General features: G+C 41.5%; 1 protein-coding gene across 1 annotated transcript; it reads right to left on the bottom strand.

Moving 5' to 3' along the window:
- Nucleotides 1–1,768: 1,768 nt before the first annotated feature.
- Nucleotides 1,769–23,088, bottom strand: LOC126983292 (ADAMTS-like protein 4). The gene is made up of 11 exons (XM_050835946.1): nt 21,722–23,088; nt 11,160–11,352; nt 10,131–10,300; nt 9,113–9,410; nt 8,264–8,387; nt 7,951–8,164; nt 7,135–7,314; nt 6,448–6,615; nt 5,536–5,715; nt 4,786–4,930; nt 1,769–2,220 (listed from the first exon to the last, which is right to left on the bottom strand). Exons 1-11 carry the CDS (start codon nt 21,746–21,748, stop codon nt 2,111–2,113), a joined length of 1,809 nt encoding a protein of 602 aa, XP_050691903.1. The 5' UTR covers nt 21,749–23,088; the 3' UTR covers nt 1,769–2,110.
- Between the last annotated feature and the right edge of the window lie 2,467 nt (nt 23,089–25,555).

Raw genomic sequence — 25,555 nt, 5'->3', positions numbered from 1 at the left:
AAAGAGATTTCCGGTGTGGTTTCCTAAAATTTCCTCTTTCTTTGTTATATCAACGCCAAACCTTAGGAATTTTCGATGTATTTTGCCTTTGGTTGGGGAGGTTACAAATGTGCTATATTGGACTGTAAAACCGGTCCTTACACTTGGGGCCAGTTTCACAGTTCCCCGTGATGGGTTAGTAAGCTCCCAAACCAATACCAGAGCCTTCGAAATTTCCTTGTATAGTGTCTGGTGTTTATATTTAAGTTCACAAATTTGATGAAACTATACAGGAAAAGTCTTGTGTATTTAGTGTGGCATCGAAGACCTCACCATTTTGGATTGTATGGGATTCTATAGTTTGGTTCGGGCTGTTACGAAGACACTGTGTTGGACTGTGAAATCGGCTCTTGATCACCACAACAGCTTACACTAGTCTGCCATGAACATATATTTACAAGACTAATACCATAAGAGGAGGAAAACATGAATTCACGAAACTAAATAGAGAAGGAGAATTTAGGAGAAGGGAAGGAGTTTGTTGGGCTGTGGAAAGAGAAGAGGAAAACATTAATTGAAGTAACTAAAGAGAGAAGGACAATTTAGGAGAAGGGAAGGAGTTTGTTGAGCTGTGGAAAGAGAAGAGGAAAACATTAATTGAAGTAACTAAAGAGGAAAAAAGGAAGGAATAAAAAGAAGGAATAAAGGAATCGACAGGACTGAGGAAAGACCAAAGTAGAGTAGAAGGAATATAATCAAGGTAGGATTTATAAGGAAACCATTAATTCAAGTAACAAAAGAGGAAAAAAGGAAGGAATTAAAAGAAGAAATGAAGGAATCTAAAGGACTCATGAAAGACCGAAGTAGAAAAGAAGGAATATAACCACGGTAGGATTCATAAGGATATGATACTTAATTCAGAGGCAAGACGCGAGTAAATAAGAAGGAATGTAATCATGGTAGGATTCTTAAGGATACGTGAATTATACTAAAACAAAGAGTGAATCATTATAAACAATCATCAACATCACCATAAAACAGATGTTGACTTAAACCTCCTTAGCGGATTATTACAATTACTTTCACTTAAGAATATATTAAAAAAAGAATATATAAAAGCAACGCCTGTAGTTACTTATCTTAAACCATCACAAAAGCTAATATATATATACTCAAAAATGTGGAAATAAATAGAACATGATAAGTTATACGCTAAGGAAACTTATAGGAGTAATAATAATAAGATATATAATACGTGATCTCGATAAGAACCAACACTGTAACATTGCAAGCTAAAAATAAACAAAATAACATTATATAAACATTCACTAAGGAATATTTTTTTCTCATTGGAAGACAGACACGGACAGAAAAAAGACAAGGAAGAGAAAAAAGGAAAATAGAAAGAAGTCTAAGAAAGAATCAATCATATTTTTCCTTAACTAAAAACAAAGAAATGAGGGAAAAAACAAGTACGAAAATATATTAAATGAAAAATCAAGAAAGAATAAGTAAAAAGAGGAAATGAGGAAGAAGAAAAGGGAGGAAGTCTAAAAAAAAAGGATGAATCATATTTTTCCTCCACTAAAAACAAAGAAATGAGGGAAAAAAAACAAGTAGGAAAATATATTAAATGAAAAATCAAGAACAAATAAGTAAATAGACCTCCACTAAAACAAAGAAATGAGGGAAAAAAAACAAGTAGGAAAATATATTAAAAAGGATGAATTATATTTTTCCTCCACTAAAAAGACTAAAAAAGGAGGAAAAAAAGCAAGTAGGAAGATATATTAAATGAAAAATCAAGAACGAATAAGTAAAAAGAGGAAATGAGGAAGAAGAAATGGGAGGAAGTCTAAAAAAAAGGATGAATCATATTTTTCCTCCACTGAAAAGACTAAAAAAGGAGGAAAAAAAGCAAGTAGGAAGATATATTAAATGAAAAATCAAGAACAAATACGTAAAAAAGAGGAAATGAGGAAGAAAATATTAAATCATATGTAAAAACGAAAAGAAAAGAAAGACGGAAAGATTTAAAAAGGAAGGAAAAAGGAACGAAAAAGTACCTAGGAAAGACGGACAACGGAGACGCCACGGACAGCAAGCCACCCGCCCCGATCCCCGTTTTCCATTACTCATTGAAGCAGGACGCGCAGCAGACGCTCCTGTAGTAGGCATAGCGGCAGAGGCGAGCTTGCTGCACGAACACGCAGTTACGGAAGCGGTCCACGCAGCTGCGGTCTGGGGGAGGAGACGGAGAAGAGGAAAGGAGATTAAAGAAGAAAAGAGGGGAGAGGAGAAGAGGGAAGAGACGAGAAGAGAAGAAATAAGAAGAGAAAGAATAGGAAATGGAGACATGAGGAGATAGACAGATAGATAAGGAGATAGACAGATTAAAGAAGAAAAGAGAGGAGAGGAGAAAATGAAAGAGACGAGACGAATTGAAAAGAGAAAGGAAATGGAGATACGAGTAGATAGATAGATAGATAGATAAGGTAGATAAAGATAGATAGAAAAGAAAATTGATGAAGAGATGAAAAAGAGAAGCGAAAGGAGATGGAAAAGAAGAGGAAAAAGAAGAGAAATATAGATAGATAGATAAGTAGATAAAGATAGAGAGAAAAGAAAATTGACGAAGATACAAAAAAGAGAAGCGAAAAGTAGATGGAAAGGAAATGGGAAAAAGAAGAGAAAAATGGAGATAGAGGAGACTGGAGCGAGTTGGCGTGTTTAGTGGGCGACCTTGTCTGTCTGTCTGTCTGTCTTTCCTTGTCTGTCTCGTCTGCGTGTTTGTCTTTTTTTTCCCTCGTATTCTTTTTTTTTTACCTGTGAACCTTTGCTTGTTTGTCTGTTTGTTTATCTGTTTGTTTCTCTGTCTGTCTGTTTCTGTTTGCCCGCCTGTCTGTTTGTCTGTTTGTCTATCTGTTTGTTTGTCTGTCTGTGTGTCTGTCTCTGTTTGCCCGCCTGTCTGTTTGTCTGTTTGTCTATCTGTTTGTTTCTCTGTCTGTCTGTCTCTGTTTGCCCGCCTGTCTGTTTTTTTCTGTTTTCCCTTTTATCACATTATTATTTTCGTCTGTTAATCTGTAAACACACATATATATATTTTTTCTCATAAACTTAACGTCTACAAAAAAATATATATGCTACCTTTTTTTTTTCCTTATATAAATGCTAAGTTTGTCAATTTTGGTTTCAGTATGGAAAGAAAAAAATGTATCAATGCAATGTGTGTATATATATCAATGCTCTATATTTGTACTCCATATTTCTGCTCGTATAAATGTTAACTTTCTCTATTTTGTTTACGTGGGAAAAGAAAAAAAAGAACAATCAATGGTATGTATCTTTATATCAATGTTTTTTTCTTATATTATCTTTCTTTAATTTTTCCTTTATTTCTTTTTCCTCTCTCTCTCTCTCTCTCTCTCTCTCTCTCTCTCTGAAGGACAAACTTAATTCCCGTGAACAATGTATGGTATGTATCCTTTTATTAATGCTCTTTATATATCATCTTACTTTAATTCTTCCTTTCTTTCTTTTTTCTTTCTCTCTCTCTGAAGGACAAACTCAATTCCCCGTGTTTAAGTGCAAGCAAACAACAAAATAAAGACCCAAACCTCATTAATTATCTAAGTCTCCGCCGCAACATAATAATCACATTGCAGAAAAAGAAAACAAAAGGTTGAGTTTAATTATTGCAACACTGACAACGGGAAGGAGGGAGGGAGGGAAGGAAGGGGGAAGGGAGAGAATTGCATGAACTTATTAATGGAAGGAGGAAAGGTTAGGATGGGGAAGAGGAGGAGGAAGGAAAGGGGAGAGAAAGAAAATAACAAGGTGGAGAGAAAGGGGAACGAAGCATGTGAGGGGAAGGGGAGAAAGAGGGAAGGAGAGGAAGGAAAGAAAGAAGGAAAGAAGATGATGGTTATTAAGAAGGAAGGAACGAACGAAGAAAGGAAGAGAAGTAAACGAAGATGATGAGTAGGTAACAGAGGGAAAAAGAGATGAGAGGAAAAACAAAGAATGAAAAGTGAAATTAAGAAGAGAAAGGAAAGAAGAAAAAAAGAAAAAGGAGGGAGGAACGAACGAAGCGATGATGATGAGTAGGTAACAGAGGGAAAAAGAGATTAGAGGAAAAACAAAGAATGAAAAGTGGAATTAAGAAAAGCAAGGAAAGAAGAAAAAAAGAAACTGTGTCATGTGGGGTTAAGAACAAGAACTGGGAAGAAAATAAATTAAGGAGAGGAAGAAAAGGGACTCAGAGGGTCAAGACAGACTAAAAGAGTTAACAAAAGGGGTTGAGGAGAGTCTGAAGGAAAGTACAAAGGGTTAAATAAGAGGAAAAGAGGGGAAAGGGGATTGAGAAGTGATTAAAAGGGGCTAAAAGAAGAGGAAAAGGGACTGAAAAAGAGGAGAAAGAGGGGACTGAGAACAGGCATTGAATAGCTAAGAGTTAACAAAAGAGATTGAGGAGAGTCTGAAGGAAGCTACAAAGGGTTAAATAAGAGGAAAAGAGGGGAAAGGGGATTGAGAAGTGGTTAAAAGGGGCTAACAGAAGAGGAAAAGGGACTGAAAAAGAGGAGAAAGAGGGGACTGAGAACAGGCATTGAATAGCTAAGAGGGCTTGAAAAAGGGAAAAACGAGTAAGAAGAACTGAGAGGCGATTATTAAGGATCTAAAATAAAGGAAAATGGACTGAAATTAACTGAGAAGCCATTATGATAAGGCTGAATGTAGGGGGAAAGGGACTGAATAGACTTAAGAAGGAGAAAGGGGCTGAGGGAGTGGTCTGAGAGGAGGGCTTACCACTGGGCTTGCTGCAGGGCTTCTCGACGCAGGGGCGGGCCGTGGCGGGCTTGTCGGCGAGGGAGCAGCGTGAGGATAGCTGCTGGTGGTGGTCGAGGCATTGCACCAGGCGGGTCTTGGTGCCTCGGCCGCAGGTACGGGAACACTGCCGACACACACGCACAGACGAACACACAGACAGGTAAGTATTGAGACAGGTGTGTGGTGAGGTTTGTTTATCTATCTATTGGTCTATTTATTCTTAACTATAAAGAGGAAGAGGAAAAGGTATATAAGGAGAAATAAAAGGAGAAAATTAAGAAAGAAGATGAGAAAAGAGAAAAATATATGAGGGAAGAAAGCAGAAAGAAAGAAAAAACAGAGAAGAAGAAATGAGAAAAAGAAAAATAAGAAGAAAGGAAGAAAAGTAGAAAATGAAGATAAAAATAAGAGAAAAGAAAATGGGTCCATAGACACATTTAGGACTAGTCTATCTATCTATCTATCTATCTATCAATATATCAACCAATTTATCTATCTATACTCGAGTAGAAAGCCAGATATGATCTTTCTATCTATCAGTCTATCAATCTACCAACATATTTATCTATCCATGTATTTATCTATCTATCCATTAATCTATCTATCTACCTATCTATCTATCTACCTGTCAGTCTATCTACCTACCTTTCTGTCTATCTATCAATCTTTCCAAACCCAAGCGCAGAGCCAACACAGCCTTCCCCTCCCCCTACCCAGCCTCACACCCACCTGAGACCAGTCGGTGTAGTACCAGTGTGGGGGGCAGGGCTCCGGGTTGCAGCTCTGAGAGTCCTCGGGTCGGGCAGCGGCGTCACACTCAATGTCCAGCGTGGCCCGGAAGGTACCGCGGAGAAACACCACGCACACTACCTCCCGCGAGTGTGTTCCGTTCCCGCACTCGTCTGAACACTGCGAGAGGAGGAGGAGGAAGGAATGGAGAGTAAGTAACTGATGACTAGAAATGGATGAGGAGGAAATAGATTGTTAGCCTGAAAGGTAGATTAATAAATAGAGCGATATATAGGTTGACAGAGGGTTAGATAGGTAGATAAATAGATAGGAAGATAAGTAGATAGATAGAGAGACTAGTTTTAGGTCTGTCTGTGTGTGTTTGGCTATGTATTAAAATGTAGATAGACTGTTTGAGGATATGTAATGAGTAGGATTAGGAAGAAAAGAAATGAGGAGGAACTAAGAATTGAGAAAATAAGATAATTAAATGACTAAATGAGGATAGAATGTGATGAAACATAGAGAGAAACTAAGCAATAATGGGAGAATAGAAGATGAGTGGAATGGTGAAAAGGAATGTCATGGATGATGATATAGATACTAGTAGATAATGGATGTGATAGATAATGATGGGTAAATGATGAAAACTGTGAGTGGAGTGAAGGACAAAAACTCAGGGTTGTATTTTAAGACACCATCGCTTCAGACATCAACTATTTCAAAACGTCAAAGAGGGGATCAATCTGGTTTTCATGAGTGTTTTTTAAGGTTCATGGCACAGAAGAAGGGTCACACTACCACCAGGGTCATAAAACTACCCCTGGAAAGACCTACAGCTCCTACGAAAGCCATGTGAACTTGGGCGACGAAATGTTTTAAAATACGACGCTCGGTCCCGCGCTCCCCTACCGTCTGCCAGGGCCCCGTGAACCAGGCGGCGGCACAGGCGTTGGGTGGAGGGCAGGGGCGCGTGTCGGGGGGTCGCTGGCTCTGGTCACACTCCCCCTCCACCGTGTTGACGCCCGGCAGACACCACACACGCCGACGCTGTACGCCATCCTCACAGCCCCCGTAGCACTGAAGGAGGGGCAGAAGGGATTGTTGTTATTGTTGTTGTTGTTGTTGTTGTTGTTGTCTCTCTCAAGGGTAAAGACAGCGTATTCATGGTTCCTTTCACGTGTCTCTAAACAATAGCAAACTTACAATAAAGAGTAAAAAGAACGGATTAAATATACCTGTTTCCCTCTGTTTCCTTTCCCTTTACTTCCTTTCTTCCCCTATACCCCATTTTTTTCTTTCCTTTCCTTTTCCATTACCTCCTCTTTTTCCGTTTTTCTTCTCTATTATCCCTTACTTCCCCTTTCATTTCCCCTTACCTTCCCTATTCCCCATTCCTTCACCTCAATACCCCATTAAGTTTTCCCCATAACCTCCTTTCTTTCCCCATCCTTTCCCAAGTCCTTCTTATCTTCTCCTTTCCTTCACCTCTTTCCTTCCTCCAATCCTTTCCCTCCCTACCCCAAATCACCTCCTTACCCCCCCTCCCACACACACAGGTAAACACCACCACTACCACCAACACCTCTACTCACTCACCTCCTCAGACCAATCCGTGTAGAACCAGGTGTGGTGGGCGCAGGAGTGGGCGTGGCAGAGCTGCTGGGAGGGTGGCTTCTCCTGCGGGTTGCATTCCCCCTCGCCCTCCGTCACGCGCCGCCCATCCGCCCGGCAGGTGACCAGACGAGACTTGACCCCCGTGCCGCACTCCACCGAGCACTGACACGCGAGGGAAAGCAAAGAGGGTATGATGGGAAGAGGTAGAGGAAAAGAGTTGATTTGAGTGAGTGAAAAAGATGAATAAACAGTAGAAATGGCATGATGAGAAGAGTTAGAGGAAAAAAAGTTGAGTTGAGAGATTGAAAAAAAAAGAATATACAGTTGAGATGGGAAAAAAAACATAGAGAAGGAATATAGAAAAAGAGTTAAAGGAGGAAAAATAGAAGAATTGAAAGAGGAATTAAGGAAAAACATTTAAGAGGAAAATATAGAAAGACAATTAAAGGAAGAAGTAAAACATTTGGAGAAGGAAAAGGTATGAAAGTTAAGAGGAAAAGTAATAACAATAATAAAAGGAGGGAAAAAGGAAGAATAATTAAATGAAGAAAACGAAATAAAAAAGTAGAGGAAAAAGAAAAAAAACAGTAAAAAGAGAGAAATAACGTAAAATAACAAAAGAAGGAATAGAAGAAAAAAAAGTTAAAGGCTACAACTACTTTCATCTATTACTTATCACCATAAAAACCACGAATAACACAAACCAAGTCAATCAAAACAGTAACTTCATTCCCGTAGACTTTCATACACCAGAGAAAACGGACACATTGCAACGGTAACCCAAGCAAGTCCACCCACCTGCGTCCAAGCCGTGACCTCCCACTTGGTGCAGGGGGCCATGGTGCAGGGCTGGATGAGGGGTACCATGGTGGCTCGCAGGGGCGCCGGGCAGGTGGAGGGCGGCACGGAGCGGGTCAGCGTGGGCGTCACCTCCTGCACACACGCCCACGTCCTTGTCATTACCCCGGAGCCGCAGGTGACGGAACACGGGGACCATTCACCGAGCTGCCACCTGGGGGAGCACGTACATGAGAGGGGAACACACACACACACACACACACACACACACACACACACACACACACACATGCACGCACACACGCAGACTCACGAGGGCGGGCAGGGGCGGGGGTTGCAGTGGACAGTTTGGGGCGCGGGTTTTGCTGAGCCGCAGTCGTCGTCGGGTAGAATGGCACCGGCGGGGCTTGTGCAGATGTAGACGGTTTGTTGCTGGCCTGCGGAGGGAGGGAGGGAGGAGAGAAGAAGGGGAGGAGAGACAAGTGTGAGAGGAGGGAGGAAGGAAGAGAAGAGGGGAAGGTTTGGTGGGAGGAAAGGAAGAGGGAGAAGGAGGATGGAGGAGAGAGAGGTAGGAGAGGAGGAAGGAGGAGAAGAGGGGAAGGTTTGATGGGAGGAAAGGAAGAGGGAGAGGAGGGATGGGGAGGGAGGAGAAGAGGGAAAGGTTTGGTGGGAGGAAGAGGAGGGAGGAAGGAGAGGAAGGGAAGTTTTGATGGGAGGAAGAGGAGGAAGGAGTGGATGAACGAAGAAGGCAACGAAGAAATAGAGAAAAAAGGAAGGAATGGAGAAAATAGAAGAAAGGAGGAAGGGAGGAAGAACAAAGGTCATGGAGGAATTAATCAAGGAAAAAGATTCGAATATTAACACAACACAATAATATTCAAGTATTTTTTTATATAGAAACATTATATATCTGAATTAAAGACATATTAACACACACACACACACACACACACACACACACACACACAATGCCTCCCCTCCCCCTTCCCCCCTCACAATCATACACCCCCTCCCCCCTCACAATCATACACCCCCTCCCCCCTCACAATCATACACCCCCTCCCCCCTCACAATCATACCCCCCCTTCCCCCTTCACAATCATACACCCCCTCCCCCCTCACAATCATACCCCTCCCTTCCCCCCTTCCCCCCCACACCCACCTCCCCCACAGGTCCTGGAACACGGGGTAAATTTCCACACCCTCCACGTGGGGCCCCCCGAAGGATCCTCTCCCCCCACTATCCCCCCAACACCCAGGGAAGGGGACCGGAGGGGATCAGGGGGGTCCAGCTGCACGATCCCCTCCCCCCCTGGTCTGGCCTGGTACGCGGGGAGGACGTGGTGGAGGGGGGAGGGGGCACGGGGGTGGAGGGGGGTGCTGCGGGGGAGGACCTGGGGGGGACCAATGGGCTGCCAGTATTCGTATCTGACCCCGGGGTTGGTCGACTGGTAGATCAGCTGGGGGGAGAGGGGGAGAGGGGTAAGTAGTGGTAGTATTAGTAGTAGTAGTAGTAGTAGCTTATAAAGACCTAATTACTACATACATCAACAAAAATAATAATAATAAATCCAAGGGGAAATTATAATAAAAAAATAAGTAAACAAAAAACACAAATTCCTTATGTAAGAGTTCACCAGCATCTTCACTCTTTCATCCCTGTGCTGTCCAAATCCCTTATGCAAGAGTTCACCAGCATCTTCACTCTTTCATCCCTGTGCTGTCCAAATTCCTTATGCAAGAGTTCACCAGCATCTTCACTCTTTCATCCCTGTGCTGTCCAAATCCCTTATGCAAGAGTTCACCAGCATCTTCACTCTTTCATCCCTGTGCTGTCCAAATCCCTTATGCAAGAGTTCACCAGCATCTTCACTCTTTCATCCCTGTGCTGTCCAAATCCCTTATGCAAGAGTTCACCAGCATCTTCACTCTTTCATCCCTGTGCTGTCCAAATCCCTTATGCAAGAGTTCACCAGCATCTTCACTTTTTCATCCCCCTCTCTTCCCCTCTCTCTTTCCTTCTCACCCCCTCTCCATTCCTCTCTTCCCTTCCCCAGCCCTCTCTTCCCTTCCCCTTCCTTTTCATTCCCTCTCTTCCTCTCTCTTGCCTCCCTTCCCTCTCTTCCCTTCTTCTGTCTTCCCCTCACCTTCCCTCCTCCCCCATCATCCCCGTCACTCACCATCACATCCACAGGTATGGTGAGGGGTCCGGGCGCCTGGATGACCTCACCCACCTCGGATGGCGTGTGGGGGCGGCTGTAAAAGAAGCCAGTTCCTGCGCCCATGTAGCGACCAGGTGGTAGGATGGCCCAGTTCCCGTTGATTATGTATCCCAGGTCTGTCCTTATGGCTGTGGGGGAGAGGGAGAAGAGAGGGTTTGAGAGGGGAGGAAGAGAGATGAGAATTGGACAGGACGGGACATGAGAGGAAAGGAGAGGAGAGATAAGGAGAGATAGAAATGGAGAGGAGAGAGGAGAGGACAAAAGGGGAGAGGAAAGGAATAGACATCAGAAAAGAGGACTGGAGAGGAAAGGAAAATGGGGAAAGAGAAGACAAGAGAGGAAAGGCGAGGATAGATAAGGAGAGAATAGAAATGGGAGGAAAGGAGAAGAGAGGACAAAAGGGGAGAGGAAAGGTAAAGGGGTCAGAAAAGAGGAATGGAGAGGAAAAGAGAAAGGGGAAAGAGAGGACAAGAGAGGAAAGGAGAGGATAGAAATTGGAAGAGAGGAAAGTGGAGGATAGAAGGGAAGAGGAAAGGAAAACAGATCAGATAAAATGAAAAAAAGGAAAAGTGAAAGAGAGGAGAGAAGAGAAAAGAGGTTAACGAAGGACATTTAAGAACAAAGGAAATAAGAGGAGGTGAAATTAAAAAGTTTAGAGACAAGTAGAAAGAGGAAGTAAATAGAAGGGAAAGATAGAAATAGAAGTGCATGATATAATCTGACTTTAGCAATATCCTTCATCATCATCTTGCGATTTAACGGTGGAGCGTTGAGGGAAGAGCTTGAGATTCTGAAGACCTCCCCATCCTTACTAAATGTCCACGAAAACGAATCTCCTCCCTTCCCGCTCACCTCGGTACTTCTAAGGCCCCCATACCTTGCTGAACAACAAACAAAAGAAAACTCCTCCCTCCCCACTCACCCATAGTTTTGAAGCCCCTATACCGTACTGAATAGCCACAAAAAAGAAACTCCTCTGCCGCTCACCAAGATAGTTCGCCGAGGGCCGCAGCTCCGTGACGGTAAGGTTGCAGACCCTCGGCGGCACACGAGCGATCAGGTTATAGCCCACGGGGAGCCTGGCGCGGGTGAAGAGCCCAGTAACGCGCCGGCAGGGGGAGAGGCGGCACACGTGGCACTCCTCCCCCAGCACGGCCGCCGCCCACGCCCACGCCGCCACCTGGGGAAGGGGAAAAAGAGGGTTACTGGGGGGAGATAGGAGGGAGAGAGGAAGGGTTATGGGAGAAAGAGGGGAGGAGGTTACAAGAGAGGGAGGGGGAAAAGGGAATAGAGAAGGAGGAAAAAAAAGGGAAAAAGGGAATAGAGAAAAAAAGAGAAAAAAGAAAAAAAAAGAAGAAAAAGAAAAGGAAAAAAAAAAGGGAATAGAGGAAGAAAGCAATAAAGAGAAAGGGTTAGAGGAGGAAGAAGTGGATCAAGAGGGAGGGTTAAGGGAGGAAGACGGAGAGGAAGGGGGAAAGAAAGAGAGGGAGGAGGAGGAGGAGGAGGAGGAGGAGGAGATAGAAATTAGCCGATTTTATGTGTGATTGACAAGGAAAAGATACATAGATATAGTTATTGACAGATTCATACGTCATACATATAAACATACAGACATACATACCTACATACCTATACAACATACCTACAGTCTACCTATACATATGATACATACCCACATATATAGACAGATAGAGAGATAAACAGAAGGATAGATAGACAGAAAGACGGATAGGAGATACAGGCTAACAGAACATTGATGAAGATAGACACAGAGGTAGAAATGTAGATAGATAAACAGACAAATTTTTGGATAGATACATTGAGATACATAAATAGAGAAACAAAAACAAACAAATATATATTACTATCAATAAACACAAATAATTATACTCTTCTCCTTCTTCTTCTCCTCCTCCTCCTCCTCCTCCTCCTCCTCCTCTCTCAAAAGCACGACAGCGATAACGGTGTCAAATATTTTATCTAGCGACTGTAATGAACGAGAGAGAGAGAGAGAGAGAGAGAGAGAGAGAGAGAGAGAGAGAGAGAGAGAGAGAGAGAGAGAGAGAGAGAGAGAGAGATTTGTAACGCCTAGTAGTCGTAAACATCGCTATGCTTTGAGTGTGTGTGTGTGTGTGTGTGTGTGTGTGTGTGTGTGTGTGTGTGTGTATAAAATAACAATAACAACAACAAAATTACAAAACACAGACACACAAAAACCGAATTCCTCCTCCTCCTCCTCCTCCTCTTCTTCTTCCTCCTCCTCCTCCTCCTCCTCCTTCACTCTGGTTTCTCCATTAATCCGTCTCCTTCTGTTACGTAATTCTTAACACGGGAAACTTGAGAAGAGGAAGACGAGGAAGAAGAAGAGGAGGAGGAGGAGGAGGAGGAGGAGGAGGAGGAGGAAAATGCCATATGATTCCCTTCGTAACGTGTAATTATCGAGTTTAGGAGAGAGAGAGAGAGAGAGAGAGAGAGAGAGAGAGAGAGAGAGAGAGAGAGAGAGAGAGAGAGAGAGAGAGAGAGAGAGGTGTCTGTGGTCCTTCTCTCCTTCATCTCCTTCCCCATCTATCAAAGTGACTCATCCTTCCTCCTCCTCCTCCTCCTCCTCCTCATCTCCGTTCATGTCCAGCGTCGCCTCTCTCCTCCTCCTCCTCCTCCTCCTTAACATTCTCTTCCTTCTCTTCTTTTTCCTCCTTGCCTTCTATAGCCTTCACCTCCTCCTCCTCCTCCTCCTCCCACTTATCATCTTCCTCTTCTTCCTTTTCCTCCTCATTTTCTTCATCCTCCTCCTCCTCGACTTTGTCTCTTCTTTTTTTCCCCTCCTCTTCCTCCTTCTATTTTTTTCTTCTTCTTCTTGTCTTCCTCCTCCTCCTCCTCCTCCTCTTCCTTATCATCTTCCTCTTCTTCCTTTTCCTACTTCTCATTTTCTTCCTACTCTACCTCCTCCTTCTCCTCCTCGTCTGTCTCCTCCCTTCTTCTCCTTCTACTTTTTCTTCTCCTTCTTGTCTTCCTCCTTCTTCTATCGCCATTATCATCACTCACCACCATCACCACCATTTGTCACCTCCATAATCATAACCACCACCACCACCACCACCACCATCACCACCACCACCACCACCAACACCAGTTTTCATCCTCGTCATTAACAGCTATCATCACCACTCTTAACCACCACCACCACCACCACTATCACCACCACCACCCTATCTATTTCATCACCCCTACCACCCCCTCTCTCACCCCATCCCTCTTCTCTCTCTCCCATAAATCCATGATGCCTGACAGTCCTTCTCTCTCCCTCACTATCTCTCTCACTCTCCTCACTATCTCTCCCTCATCACACGGGCCCGCCAAGAGACCAGACACCATCACCACCACCACCACCACCATAAAATTCAGACACACCATAGTTGTTGGCATACGAATGTTTTAATGTATGGTTTATCTCTGTTCTCTCTCTCTCTCTCTCTCTCTCTCTCTCTCTCTCTCTCTCTCTCTCTCTCTCGCTTGTTGTTTTAGTGGATATTTTAAGCCCTTTTCATCATAGTACATACATACATACACTCATACATATAACATAAATTGCTTGTATTTCAATTATCTAAACCCTTAATATCATGTCGTTAAGTTATCTCAAGTTATTTCACATTTAAACGCATACTCACAAAGATATCATAAACTTAAAATAAAAACAACAACAAAAAACAACGACCCAATAACAGGAAGTCTAAACAAACAAAGAACACATTTTCCTTCATTATCACAAGCATTCAACTCCTAGAAGCCTCGCCATTAACAGCCCTCTCCTAAAACTATAGATTCTGGACGCAAAAACCGGCCCAGCACCACCACCAGCCCGGCGAGCCAAGTGCCGCTGTGATGGGCCGAGTGGAGGCAGCGACTCTATATGGAGGCTGCTTATCGGGGCGCTGATTGGGCACGTCTGGGCAGGCTGGTGTTAATCGACCAATCAGAAGCGAGGAAAAAACTGGAGCGGAGTGGAGTGAGGTAGTGGTGGTGATGGTTGTGATTATGATGACAAATGGTGGTGATGGTGGTAGTGGTGGTGAGTGATGATAATGGTGATGGAAGATGAGAGACAAGGAGGAGGAGAAGAAAGGAAGGACTAAAAGGAGGAGGAGGAGGTAGAATAGGAAGGAAAGAAAGAAGAGAAAGACAAGAAGGGGGAGAAGGAGGAGGAGGAGGAGAAGAAAGGAAAAACAAAGATGAGGAGGAGGAGGAGGAGGAGGAGGTAGAATAGGAAGAAAATATAGAAGAGGAAAAGAAAGAAGAGGAAGATGATAAGAAGGAAGAGATGGAGGCTAAAGAAGACAAAGAAGAAGAAGAAGAAGAAGAAGAAGAAGAAGAAGAAAAAGAAGAAGAAAAAGAAGAAGAAGAAGTATATTTGTAAATGTTGACCTTAAGTTTGTTCTTCGGTAAATTGAACAAAGTATCGAATTCTTAGTGAACAAAAGAACTTGGTGATCTTAAAACACTTGAAATACGACACCAACGAATCGACATATCAGAAGCGAAGCAAAAAACTGGAGCTAAGTGAGCCAGAGGCGATGTTTGTGAATGTTGGTCGTAAGGAAGGAAACAAAAGAAAAAGAAAACATATAAGATAAAGATTGTGTTAGCAGTGCACGGAAAATAAGAGAGCTCAGTGTGTTGTATCTAATAGTGTTGGTATAGTGAAGTATTTAACTGTGAAGAGGAATCATGGAGGAGCTAGGAAGCGATACAAAGAGGAAAAGGTCAAAAGAAGAAGAAGAAGAAGAAGAAGAAGAAGAAGAAGAAGAAGAAGAAGAAGAAGAAAAAGAAGAAGAAAAGAAGTAGAAGAAGAATAAGAAAAAGAAAAAAAAGAAGACGAAGACGAAAAAGAAAAAAAGAAGAAGAAGAAGAAGAAGAAAAAGAAGAAGAAGAAGGAGGAAGAAGAAGAAGAAGAAGAGAACGTTTTTGTTTCAGTAAGTAGAACAAGTGATCGAATTCCCTAAAAGCTGATCGTAACATTTTTTTTCAGTAAATAGAACAGTTAACTAAAGTCTTGGTCAACAAAAGAACCAAATGTGATCTTAAAACAATTGAAATACTACATAAACAAATGTCAAACACGTATTATAATTATTGAACCTAAGAAACAAGGTATACTTAAGTTCTATGATGACATATATATTCTCTCTTTTGGTGATAGAGTTTTTCTTAGATAAGTAGAAGTTAATCGAAGTATCAGTCACCAAAAGGACTTATAGTGATCTTAAAGCATTTGAAATATTACAGAAACAAATGTAGGAGAAGATTCATATTATTGAAACTACGAAAAAAAGGTACTAAATTTATCTTGTGATCGATTTCCTCTCTTTTAACCACAGATATACATGACACTTTGTATTTTATTGAAGCTAAGTAACAAGGTACTTCACTTCTTTGCTGTTATTGATATTCTCTCTCCCTCTCTCTCTCTCTTCATCACAGGAATTTATCACACACCCAAAAGAGAGTAGAAAGAACGCCTTAAAAGAGTATAAAGAAGAGTAACTACACGGAGTCCATACAGGGATTGGAAGACCTTGTTTGGGTGATTATAATAAAACAGGGGAGCGTGGACCATAGCCAGCCAGCCTCTCTCTCTCTCTCTCTCTCTCTCTCTCTCTCTCTCTCTCTCTCTTTTTCTTCGTTTTAATTCCCTTGCCTTTTCTTTTTTTCTATTCCTTCCTTTCTTTTCTTTTCCTTCTCTATTTATCCTTTACTTTTTCTTCTTTTCCTTTCCTTTCCTTTTTTCAATTTCCAATACGTCTATCTTTTCATTCTCTCTCTCTCTCTCTCTCTCTCTCTCTCTCTCTCTCTCTCTACGATGAGCAATTTTAAAGCGACGAGAGATAGAGAGAGAGAGAGAGAGAGAGAGAGAGAGAGAGAGAGAGAGAGAGAGAGAGAGAGAGGCGAATAAGAACGTAAAAGTGATCAATTTACTCATTCTCTCTTTAATTTTCTTCCTTTCTCTTTCCTTTCCTCTCTTTTCCTTTCCCTTCCTTTCCTTTCTTATCCTTCTCTTCATCCTACAAACATCTTTTCCTTCCATTCTCTCTCTCTCTCTCTCTCTCTCTCTCTCTCTCTCCTTTTACGCCCGTGTACATAAATGGCTTGGACACTCAACCATAAGAGAAGACGGAGTGAGTGCGCTGACGACTGCTAATAACGCAATCTACATAACATGAGAGAGAGAGAGAGAGAGAGAGAGAGAGAGAGAGAGAGAGAGAGAGAGAGAGAGAGAGAGAGAGAGAGAGAGAGAGAGAGAGAGAGAGAGAGAGAGAATATCCTTCCTAACTTATTTTCTTTTTTCTCATTATTCTTGTTCGTAGGAAGTGAAGAGAGAATAGGGAAGGGAAGATGAGGATGGGAAAGTGTGTGTGTGTGTGTGTGTGTGTGTGTGTGTGTGTGTGTGTGTGTGTGTGTGTGTGTGTGTTTGTCGGGAAGGAAGAGGGGGGGGGAGAGGGGAGGGGTTAGAACGGATGGGTGGGTGAGAAGAAAATTATGAAGAAAAAACGACTTATGAGAGAGAGAGAGAGAGAGAGAGAGAGAGAGAGAGAGAGAGAGAGAGAGAGAGAGAGAGAGAGAGAGAGAGAGAGAGAGAGAGAGAGAGAGAGAGGGTGTATTATGAAAGAAAACGGGAGTCAAATTGAAAGAGGAGCTTCATATAACTTGACTTAATCTCACTAATATGATAATAAGTTAGTCTCCCTCAACACGACAGGAAGAAAACGGAGTGAGGGAGAAAACAAAAATGGAGAAGAACACAAAGACAGATAGGTCGGTTGTGTTAGACGCCTTCACCTCCCACACCAACAATTTCCAAAGTCCAAAAAAGGAGATCAGTAGAGTTTTTTTGAGAGGTGTTTCAGGTTCGTGGTACAGAAGAAGGACCACACTACCACCAGGGTCATAAAACTACCCCTGGAAATGCCCACAACTCCTACAAGAGCAGTGTCAGATATATGTGCTGGGGCGACGATAGGTTTGAGTGTGTGGCCCATAAAAACAGACGATGAAGGAAAGGAGAAAAAAAACGGAGTAGGGGAACAGCAACAAATGAGAATAACATGAAAGAGAAAAAGGAGAAGAAAAAGGAGTATGAAAACAGATAAGGATTAAGAAAAAAGAAAAAAAAAAGAAGAAAACGAAGATAAACTCAAATAGAATGAATGAATGAAGTAGTATATCAAAACAGACGGGAAACAAACGAAGAACAACATAACAACACAGACAACAGAATTTGATGAAGAAGAAACAGGAAAAAGATGATAACCACAAATAGAACATGGAAAGTACAGTACATAGCAAGCATGAATGAGAATATGGGTGTGGACAAACAAGCCATACCAGAAAAAAAAGAGAAAATTGTGAAAGAAGAAAAAAAACAAGATAACAGATTGCTAATAGGATACAGGAAGCAATATAAAGAAAATAAAAACAAAAGCGATCATGGTATTGGCGATGATCTTCCATTCTCAACTTTTCTCTCCATCTTCTTTCCTCTCCTCTTTTTCTTCCTCCTTTTTTTGTCTTCCTTTCCTCCCCTTTCTCTCCCCATCTCGTGTTTCCTTCTATCCGCCTTCCAGAGTAGATGAAGCACAGACGAGTGACAGCTTGGAAATGGAGGTTAGTTAGATTTAAGAACGCTATCTAACCCCACGTGTTGGCTATCTAAAGAGGAGTTAGTATGATGACTTTTTATATAGTATTCATTTATCTATATGTCTATCATTTTATAACAAAGGAGACAGCTCAAGGGTTAAAATTAAAGAATAAACAAAAAGGATCTCGCTATGCACAGCTAAAGAAGTATATTTTTTTCTGTTTTTTGCTTTTCATTTTTTTTGTTATTTTTTTCTCATCGTCCTTTCTCCTTTCTCCTCCTTCTTTCTCTCTCTTTTCTCTCATCTTTATTTTCCTTTCTCTTTCTCTCTCGTCTTCCATCTTCAACTCACCCTTTTCGCCCGCCTCTCTTCTTCTCTTGTCTTCCTTCTCTCTCTCTCTTTTCTCTCATCTTCATTTTCCTTTCTCTTTCTCTCCTCTCTTTCTCTCTCGTCTTCCTTCTTCCGTTCAACCTTCTCGCCCGCCTCTCTTCTTCTCTTGCCTTCCTCTTTCTCTCCCTTCTTTCTCTCACCTTTCTTTTCCTCCTTCCTTCATTTTCTCATTCCTTCCTTTTTTTTTAATCCCTTTCTCCCACCTATTTCTCTTCCCTTCTCTTCTTTTTCTCTTCTAACTAACTAACCAAACCAAACCAAAAGCATATAAGTACATTATTTGGCCCTGTGCAGTCTACTTTTATGTTAAGATGTAAAGGAAGAAAAAAAATACGTGTCCTTGTCTTGTATCCTTGTAAGACTCACCATTCCTCTCTACTCTATTCAGAAGCAGTAAGTAGCGGGATTTTTTTTTTTCATTATTGTTTTCTTTTATTTTACGCCCTTGAACTGTCTCCTCTGCTGTAAGAAAAAAGGAAAGAAGTACATTATCTGGTCCCTTGCAGTATCCTATTATCCTGGTCTAGTATCCTTCTAAGACTAACCAAAAGTAAAGAAGTACATTATCTGGTTCCTTGCAGTATCCTATTATCCTGGTCTAGTATCCTTCTAAGACTAACCAAAGCAGAGAAGTACATTATCTGGTTCCTTGCAGTATCCTATTATCCTGGTCTAGTATCCTTCTAAGACTAACCAAAAGTAAAGAAGTACATTATCTGGTTCCTTGCAGTATCCTATTATCCTGGTCTAGTATCCTTCTAAGACTAACCAAAAGTAAAGAAGTACATTATCTGGTCCCTTGCAGTATCCTATTATCCTGGTCTAGTATCCTTCTAAGACTAACCAAAGCAGAGAAGTACATTATCTGGTTCCTTGCAGTATCCTATTATCCTGGTCTAGTATCCTTCTAAGACTAACCAAAGCAAAGAAGTACATTATCTGGTCCCTTGCAGTATCCTATTATCCTGGTCTAGTATCCTTCTAAGACTAACCAAAGGAAAGAAGTACATTATCTAGTCCCTTGCAGTATCCTATTATCCTGGTCTAGTATCCTTCTAAGACTAACCAAAAGTAAAGAAGTACATTATCTAGTCCCTTGCAGTATCCTATTATCCTGGTCTAGTATCCTTCTAAGACTAACCAAAAGTAAAGAAGTACATTATCTAGCCCCTTGCCGTCTCCTTATGTTCTGGTGTAGTATCCTTGTACGATTACCCCCCAAAAAATATATTACGAATGAAACCAGATAAGGAGTCATTATAGAAACTCTCCTCCTGACCGCAGAACCAACACGAGGATGACAAGTTACTCTCCGTCCCTTGATTCAGTGCGGGGCGATTTACTTAAACAAACAGGGCGCGTCAATAGCATAAACAAGGAGTCAGGGGTGAGGAGGACGTAAGAGACAGTTGCGGGCCTCTCCAAATATTTAGGCACCCAGGGTAAACAAACAAACAAGCTGCCGTGTAAACAAACAGATACAGTTGGACGTCGATGGTGATTTGTGGGGCTCGTTAATTTTGTGTGTCCAAGAGCTGTCTTTTTTTTTTTTCTTTATTTGATTTTTTTTTGTGGTTGTTTTAATGTTCTTTGATTTTTCATTTTTAAGTTTCTATAAACGGATTTTTTTTAGTATTTAATTAATCGCCTTTTGTTCTATTTTGTTTTTCCTCAATATTCATCTTTGAGTTATATATACATTTTTTTAACGCATTTTTTATATTTTTTCCCCAAAGATTCTAAGACAAAAAACACTTACATCTTCTCTTTTTTTTCCCTTTCCTCTCTTTCACAAACTTTCCGTTCCTTGCCCTATGTCCTTCCTCCCGTCCTTTCTACTTTCACTCTCTACTCTCATCTTTATTTAACTATTTCCTTCCTCTTTCATCCCTTCCTTCTTTCTCTCACCCTTTCCTCCCCCTTTTCTCTTTCTCTCCCGCCCAACTTCTTTGACATCTTTCTTTTCCTCCGACTTTTCTTTTCCTTTTCCCTTCCTTCTTTTACTCCCTTCTTCCTCCTGCATTTCAGTTCCTTTTCCATTCCTCTTTACTCTCCATCCCTTCCTTTCTCCTTTCTCTTTCCCTTTTCTCCCACCTTTCTTCTCCTCTTCCTCTCTCTCTCCCTCCCTTAATTCTTCCTTTCACTCAATTTTATTCAAGTATCTGTTTATTATTTTTTTTCTTTTGGTGCGTACTATTAGGAAGTTCGCGTACGAATTGGCGCGAGCACCCCCTCTACTGTGGCACTCAAGGTCAGGTCAAGGAGGTCACAAGTGCCAGCTGACCCTCATGACCTTGCCGCGGTGCTCACTTCCGGTGCAAATGCCAGTAATCTGAGGGCACTGACGCAGGTCTCTCTCTCTCTCTCTCTCTCTCTCTCTCTCTCTCTCTCTCAACTATTATAAAACAAACAAACAAAAGAATAAAGAAAAACGGCCACAACGACAAAGAAAGACAGCAATAATAATAATAATAATAATAATAATAATAATAATAATAATAATAATAATAATAAGAAGAAGAAGAAGAAAAGAAGAAGAAGAAAACTGAGGAGGGAGAAGAAAATAAAGAAAACGAGAATAACAACAAGAACAAGATGATGAGAGTACAACACAGAGAAAAGAAAAAAACAAAAAAACAGAATGAACAAGAACAATGATGATGATGATGATGATGATGAGCAGAGAACAAGAAGAACGCTAACGCTTCACACTCTCCGCGCCTCTAAAAACACGCTCATTATCCTCTTGCCAGCGTGCAAAAAAATAAAAAATAAAAATACGAGTTAAAAAAAACGGAAAAAAACGAAGGAAAGGAAAAAAAGACGGAAAAAAACGAAGGAAAGGAAAAAAAGACGGAAAAAAACGAAGGAAAGGAAAAAAAGACTGAAAAAAGCAAGGAAAATATGGAAAGCGGGAAATTTAGAGACGAAATGGATGAAACGAAAAAAAAAATTTAAAAAGATGGAGGAATAAAATAAAAACAAGGAAAATATGGAAAGACAAAAAATGTAAAAAAACAAAAAAAACAAAAAAAATATGGAGAAAGAAGAAAAAAACAAGGGAAATATGAAAAGAAAAAATGGACAAAACGAAAAAAACGTAAGAAAAATATGGAGGAAGAAGAAAACAAAGAAAACATGGAAAGACAAAATGTAAAAACGAAAAAAAAAATACAGAAAAATAGATGAAGGAAGAAGAAAACAGGGAAAATATGGAAAGGAAAAAGGTAAGAGAGAAAAAAAAACAGTAAAAAAAATATGGAGGAAGAAGAAAAAACATGGAAAATATGAAAACAAAGACAAATGACCAAAATAAAAAGAAAAACTGAGCAAACATTTCCCGTAATTATGTAAAAGAAGGAAGATAAATATGATGGTGTGTGTGTGTGTGTGTGTGTGTGTGTGTGTGTGTGTGTGTGTGTGTGTGTGTGTGTGTGTACAGACCAGGAACACACACACACACACACACACACCAATACGTACATAAAAACGCACACACACTCATAAAAGACGTACACTTACCAAAATAATGTACATGGAAGATGGCATTTCCTGGTGTGCGTTTCCCTCCTTACATAGACGTGTACACCAACTTACGTACACAGCCACACGCAGGTGCACTCAAATTCCTTCTTCTTCTTCTTCTTCTTACTCTTATTATTATTTTTGTTGTTGTTGTTGTCAAGTTTGTTCGTCAAGTGTCATAGTTTCAAACACTTCATCTTCTCCATGTGTCAATTTGTAAGTGGTGGCGGTGTTGTTGTTGTTGTTGTTGTTGTTGTTGGTGGTGGTGGTGGTGGTTCGCTCACACTCACACGCGTACGTAAGACTCACACGTGAACACACAAAGATCCACTCACAAACACACGCACGCAACTCTTAATTCTTCAAAATATCACTAACAAGATAGTCAGTTCAATGTATCGTTTTCAATCGTCTTTTCTTCTGATAATAAATAACGTCACTGAAGATGTAGAAAAACCACCGACTTTATTGTTATTTTACTTATTACTGTTCTTCTACTTGTTATTGTTCTTCTATTCCTGTTCTTCCATCATAATCAAGATTCTATCCAATATTTCGCATCAAGAAGAATCATATCAAAAAGCATATAATTTTCAGTTTCAACAACAACTAAAGTTTTTGTCTCTCACTAGGTATATAGCACACGTTCAATGCAACAATAACATTTTCAGTTTCACCGCGTCATAACAAAGAAAAAAAGCTCAAGTAATTTTCGGTTCCATTATCAATCATACGGGAAACACGAAAATCGATCAACACTTTCTTGAAAACCAAAATGAAGTTCGTCCGCGTGGCTTATTTTCCTTCACAAACGCCAACTTTCACGTCCCAAAGTGTTAATGAAAGATAAAGGTGAGGATAATTTGATTTCTTTTTCCTTTCTTCTTTCCTTCACTTCTCAGGGGTTGGAAAAGCGTTGATATTTCTCTTCTTCCTTCCTTCACCTCTCAGTTTATTTGCCTTCCTCTTCCTTTCTTTCTTCACTTCTCCGGCTTTTAAGTGGCGTTTACTTTCTTTCCTCTTCCTTTCCTTCCTTCCTTCACTTCCCAAGAGATGGAGAGCCGTTAAGTTCCTTCTTCCACCTTTTCTTCCTTTCTTTCTTCACTTCTTAAGCTTTACAGGGGCGTTGATTTCCCTTCTTCCTTCTCTTCTAAAATTATTTGCCTTCTTCCTTCATTCACTTCCCAGAGGTTGAATGGGGCGTATATCTCCCTTCTTCCTCCCTTTCTTCACTTCCTAGGGGCGGAGGTGGAGGGCGTGTTTAGCGGCGTGCGGGAGAGAGGGAGAGCGAGTGAGCCAGCGTGAGGGAGAGAGGGCAAGAACAGCTCCCCATTCCACGAGTCTGCTGAACACTGACCAACCAGCAGGGTAGCCACCGCTCGCCTCTCACACCCTCTCCCGCCTCCTCCTCCTCCTCGGTCTGGCAGAGAAGGAAGCACTTGTCCGCCTCACTACTGGTCATTATGTTGTAGCAAGGCAAACACTCCTCACTCATTAAGAAAGCATTAACAGACTAAACATTTCTTTGTCCTTACGCCGGCCAGACAAAGGGATTAGATTAAACGAGGTTACGTTGTTGATATTATTTGTTGGACTACTACTACTACTACTACTACTACTACCTAATAAACACTGGAATAAAAGAAAAACGATGTAAATCTAAAAAAGGAGAGAGAAAAAAAGCTCTCATTTTTACGGCTTTTCACACACACACACACACACACACACACTAAAGAGGAGGTCCTGCTTGCGATAGGAACCCACTTAGCTTATACCTGCGGAGGAGGAAGAAAAGGAGGAGGAGGAGGAGGAGGAGGGAGGCTGGATGCTGAGAGAAAGGAGGGAGAGTTTTGGATATGATGATGAGGAGAGTGGAGGAAAAAAGGGAGGAGAGTATAAGGGAGACTAGGCTGGTGGAGATAAGAGGGAGAGAGAGAGAGAGAGAGAGAGGGAGGGTTCTGGAGGAGGTGGAGAAGGAGGTGATGAAGGAATGGATAGAAAAGAGGGAGAAAAGGAGGTGAAGGGTGGAGTTGATGGTGATGATAGTGGTGATGATGATGATGGTAATGGTGAAGAGGGTAAGGGGGAAGCAATGTTGGTGATGGTTGTGACATAGGAGAAGAGGGAAGGAGAGGAACGAAGGAAAGTCAGGGAGGGAGGGAGAGAGGAATGAGAGAGAGGGAGACGGGTGAGAGTGAAGGAAGGACGAGAGAAAGTGAAGGAGAGGAGAATGAAGGAGAAACACAAAAAAAGAGAGATGAAAATGAAGGAAATGGAAGAAAGTTAGAGATACGAATGAAGGAAGAGAAAGAAAGTGAGATAAAGAGAGATAGAAGGAGTGAAGGAGAAGTGAAGGAGAGGAGAATGAAGGAGAAACACACAAAAAAAAGAGATGAAAATGAAGGAAATGGAAGAAAGTTAGAGATACGAATGAAGGAAGAGAAAGAAAGTGAGATAAAGAGAGATAGAAGGAAGGAGGAAAAGAAAGCGAGGGACAAAAAATGGAAGAGAAAGAAAAAAAGATGAGTAAAAGAGGATTAAAGAAGGGAGGAAAGAAATGAGGTAAAAGGGATAAGAAGGAGAAAGAAGGAAAGGAAGGAAGGAAGGAAGGATGGAGGAGAATAAGGACTTGAAGTAGAGCAAAAAGGAAGGAAGGAATTGAATGAAGGAGAGGGAAAAACCGTGAGGAAAGGAAGGAAGGTGAAGGAAGGAACAGGAACAGCAGAAGAAATGAATGAATAGAGATGAAAAGATTATGAAAGAAGGAGAGAATGAAGAGACAGTTAGAGTGGATGAATGAAGGAGAGGGAAAGAACGTGAATGAAGGAAGGAAGGGATGTAAGGAGTAAGGAACAGCAGGAGTGGAGGTGGAGCTGGAGGAGGTGGTGGTGGAGGTGATGGTAGGGTGCTGGCTAACATCATCACCTTCTCTCACCCGTGACACGCTCTGAGTTGATCCTTCCCAACGCTCAATGCTGCTTACAACCACCACCCGAGGCGCGGGGTTCCCAAGGGCGCGACCCCCTCGTTTGTTTGCCCGCCTCTGTACTGCGTTCCCTTCCCAGTGACGACCCCCAGCATGCCCATAAGCTTCAAGTTACTTACGTGTCTATATCCGTCTGCCTTTATTATTAGTTAAGGTATTAGGCGGCTGCAGAGTTAAGTGTAAATACATGATAGAGTTCCAAGTAGGTCTTAGCCATGGTCCCAGACACTTCCGGCTCTCACAACAAGTAGAAAAGTTGGAAGTTTCGTTTAGTCGGCGCAACATGTGGTCATATGCCGGAGAGAGACAGAAGGGGAAGGAATTATAGAAGGGAACAGACCCCAGGAGACAGGACACAACCCCCGATTAATACCTGGCACCCATTCACTGCTGGGTGGACAGGGGCGTAGGGTATCGGAAAAACCGCCCAAATTTTTCCACTCCGTCTCACAAGTATATCCAAAGGGAGATTAGTCGATTTCTGGGTTCTTATGATTTTTTTTCACGTTCATGGTGCAGAAGCCTTGTCAAACTATCACTAGGCTCATAAAACTACCCATGAGTATATCCACTACCTCCTCTGCGAAAGCCTTATTGAACGTGGGTGTGAGCCTCGGTATGTTTGAGAATATAGGCCTGTAGCTGAATGTCTGTTATTATTATTATTATCATCGTTATTATTACCATTATTATTATTATTCAACGAAGTTTGTCATCCACGCCTCTACATTTTATTATCTTTTGTCTGTTTGTAAGGCACTAATGTATATAATATCATGTACATATTAATACAGCTATTATTAGAGCTTTTATTAATCTTTACTCGCCTCGTTAGCAAAAGCTGA

Source organism: Eriocheir sinensis, chromosome 53, assembly GCF_024679095.1.
Source record: "Eriocheir sinensis breed Jianghai 21 chromosome 53, ASM2467909v1, whole genome shotgun sequence".
NCBI lineage: Eukaryota > Metazoa > Arthropoda > Malacostraca > Decapoda > Varunidae > Eriocheir > Eriocheir sinensis.
The sequence above is the reverse complement of the archived record's forward strand: the minus strand, read 5'-3'. Positions and strand labels throughout refer to the sequence as shown.

Coding starts and splice junctions, on each gene's coding strand:
- LOC126983292 (XM_050835946.1), bottom strand. CDS start 21,748: ATGCCATCTTCCATGTACATTATTTTG. Junction 9,411..10,130: donor CCATACCTGTGGATGTGATG/GTGAGTGACGGG, acceptor CTCTCCCCCCAG/CTGATCTACCAGTCGACCAA. Junction 5,716..6,447: donor TCACGGGGCCCTGGCAGACG/GTAGGGGAGCGC, acceptor CTCCTCTCGCAG/TGTTCAGACGAGTGCGGGAA.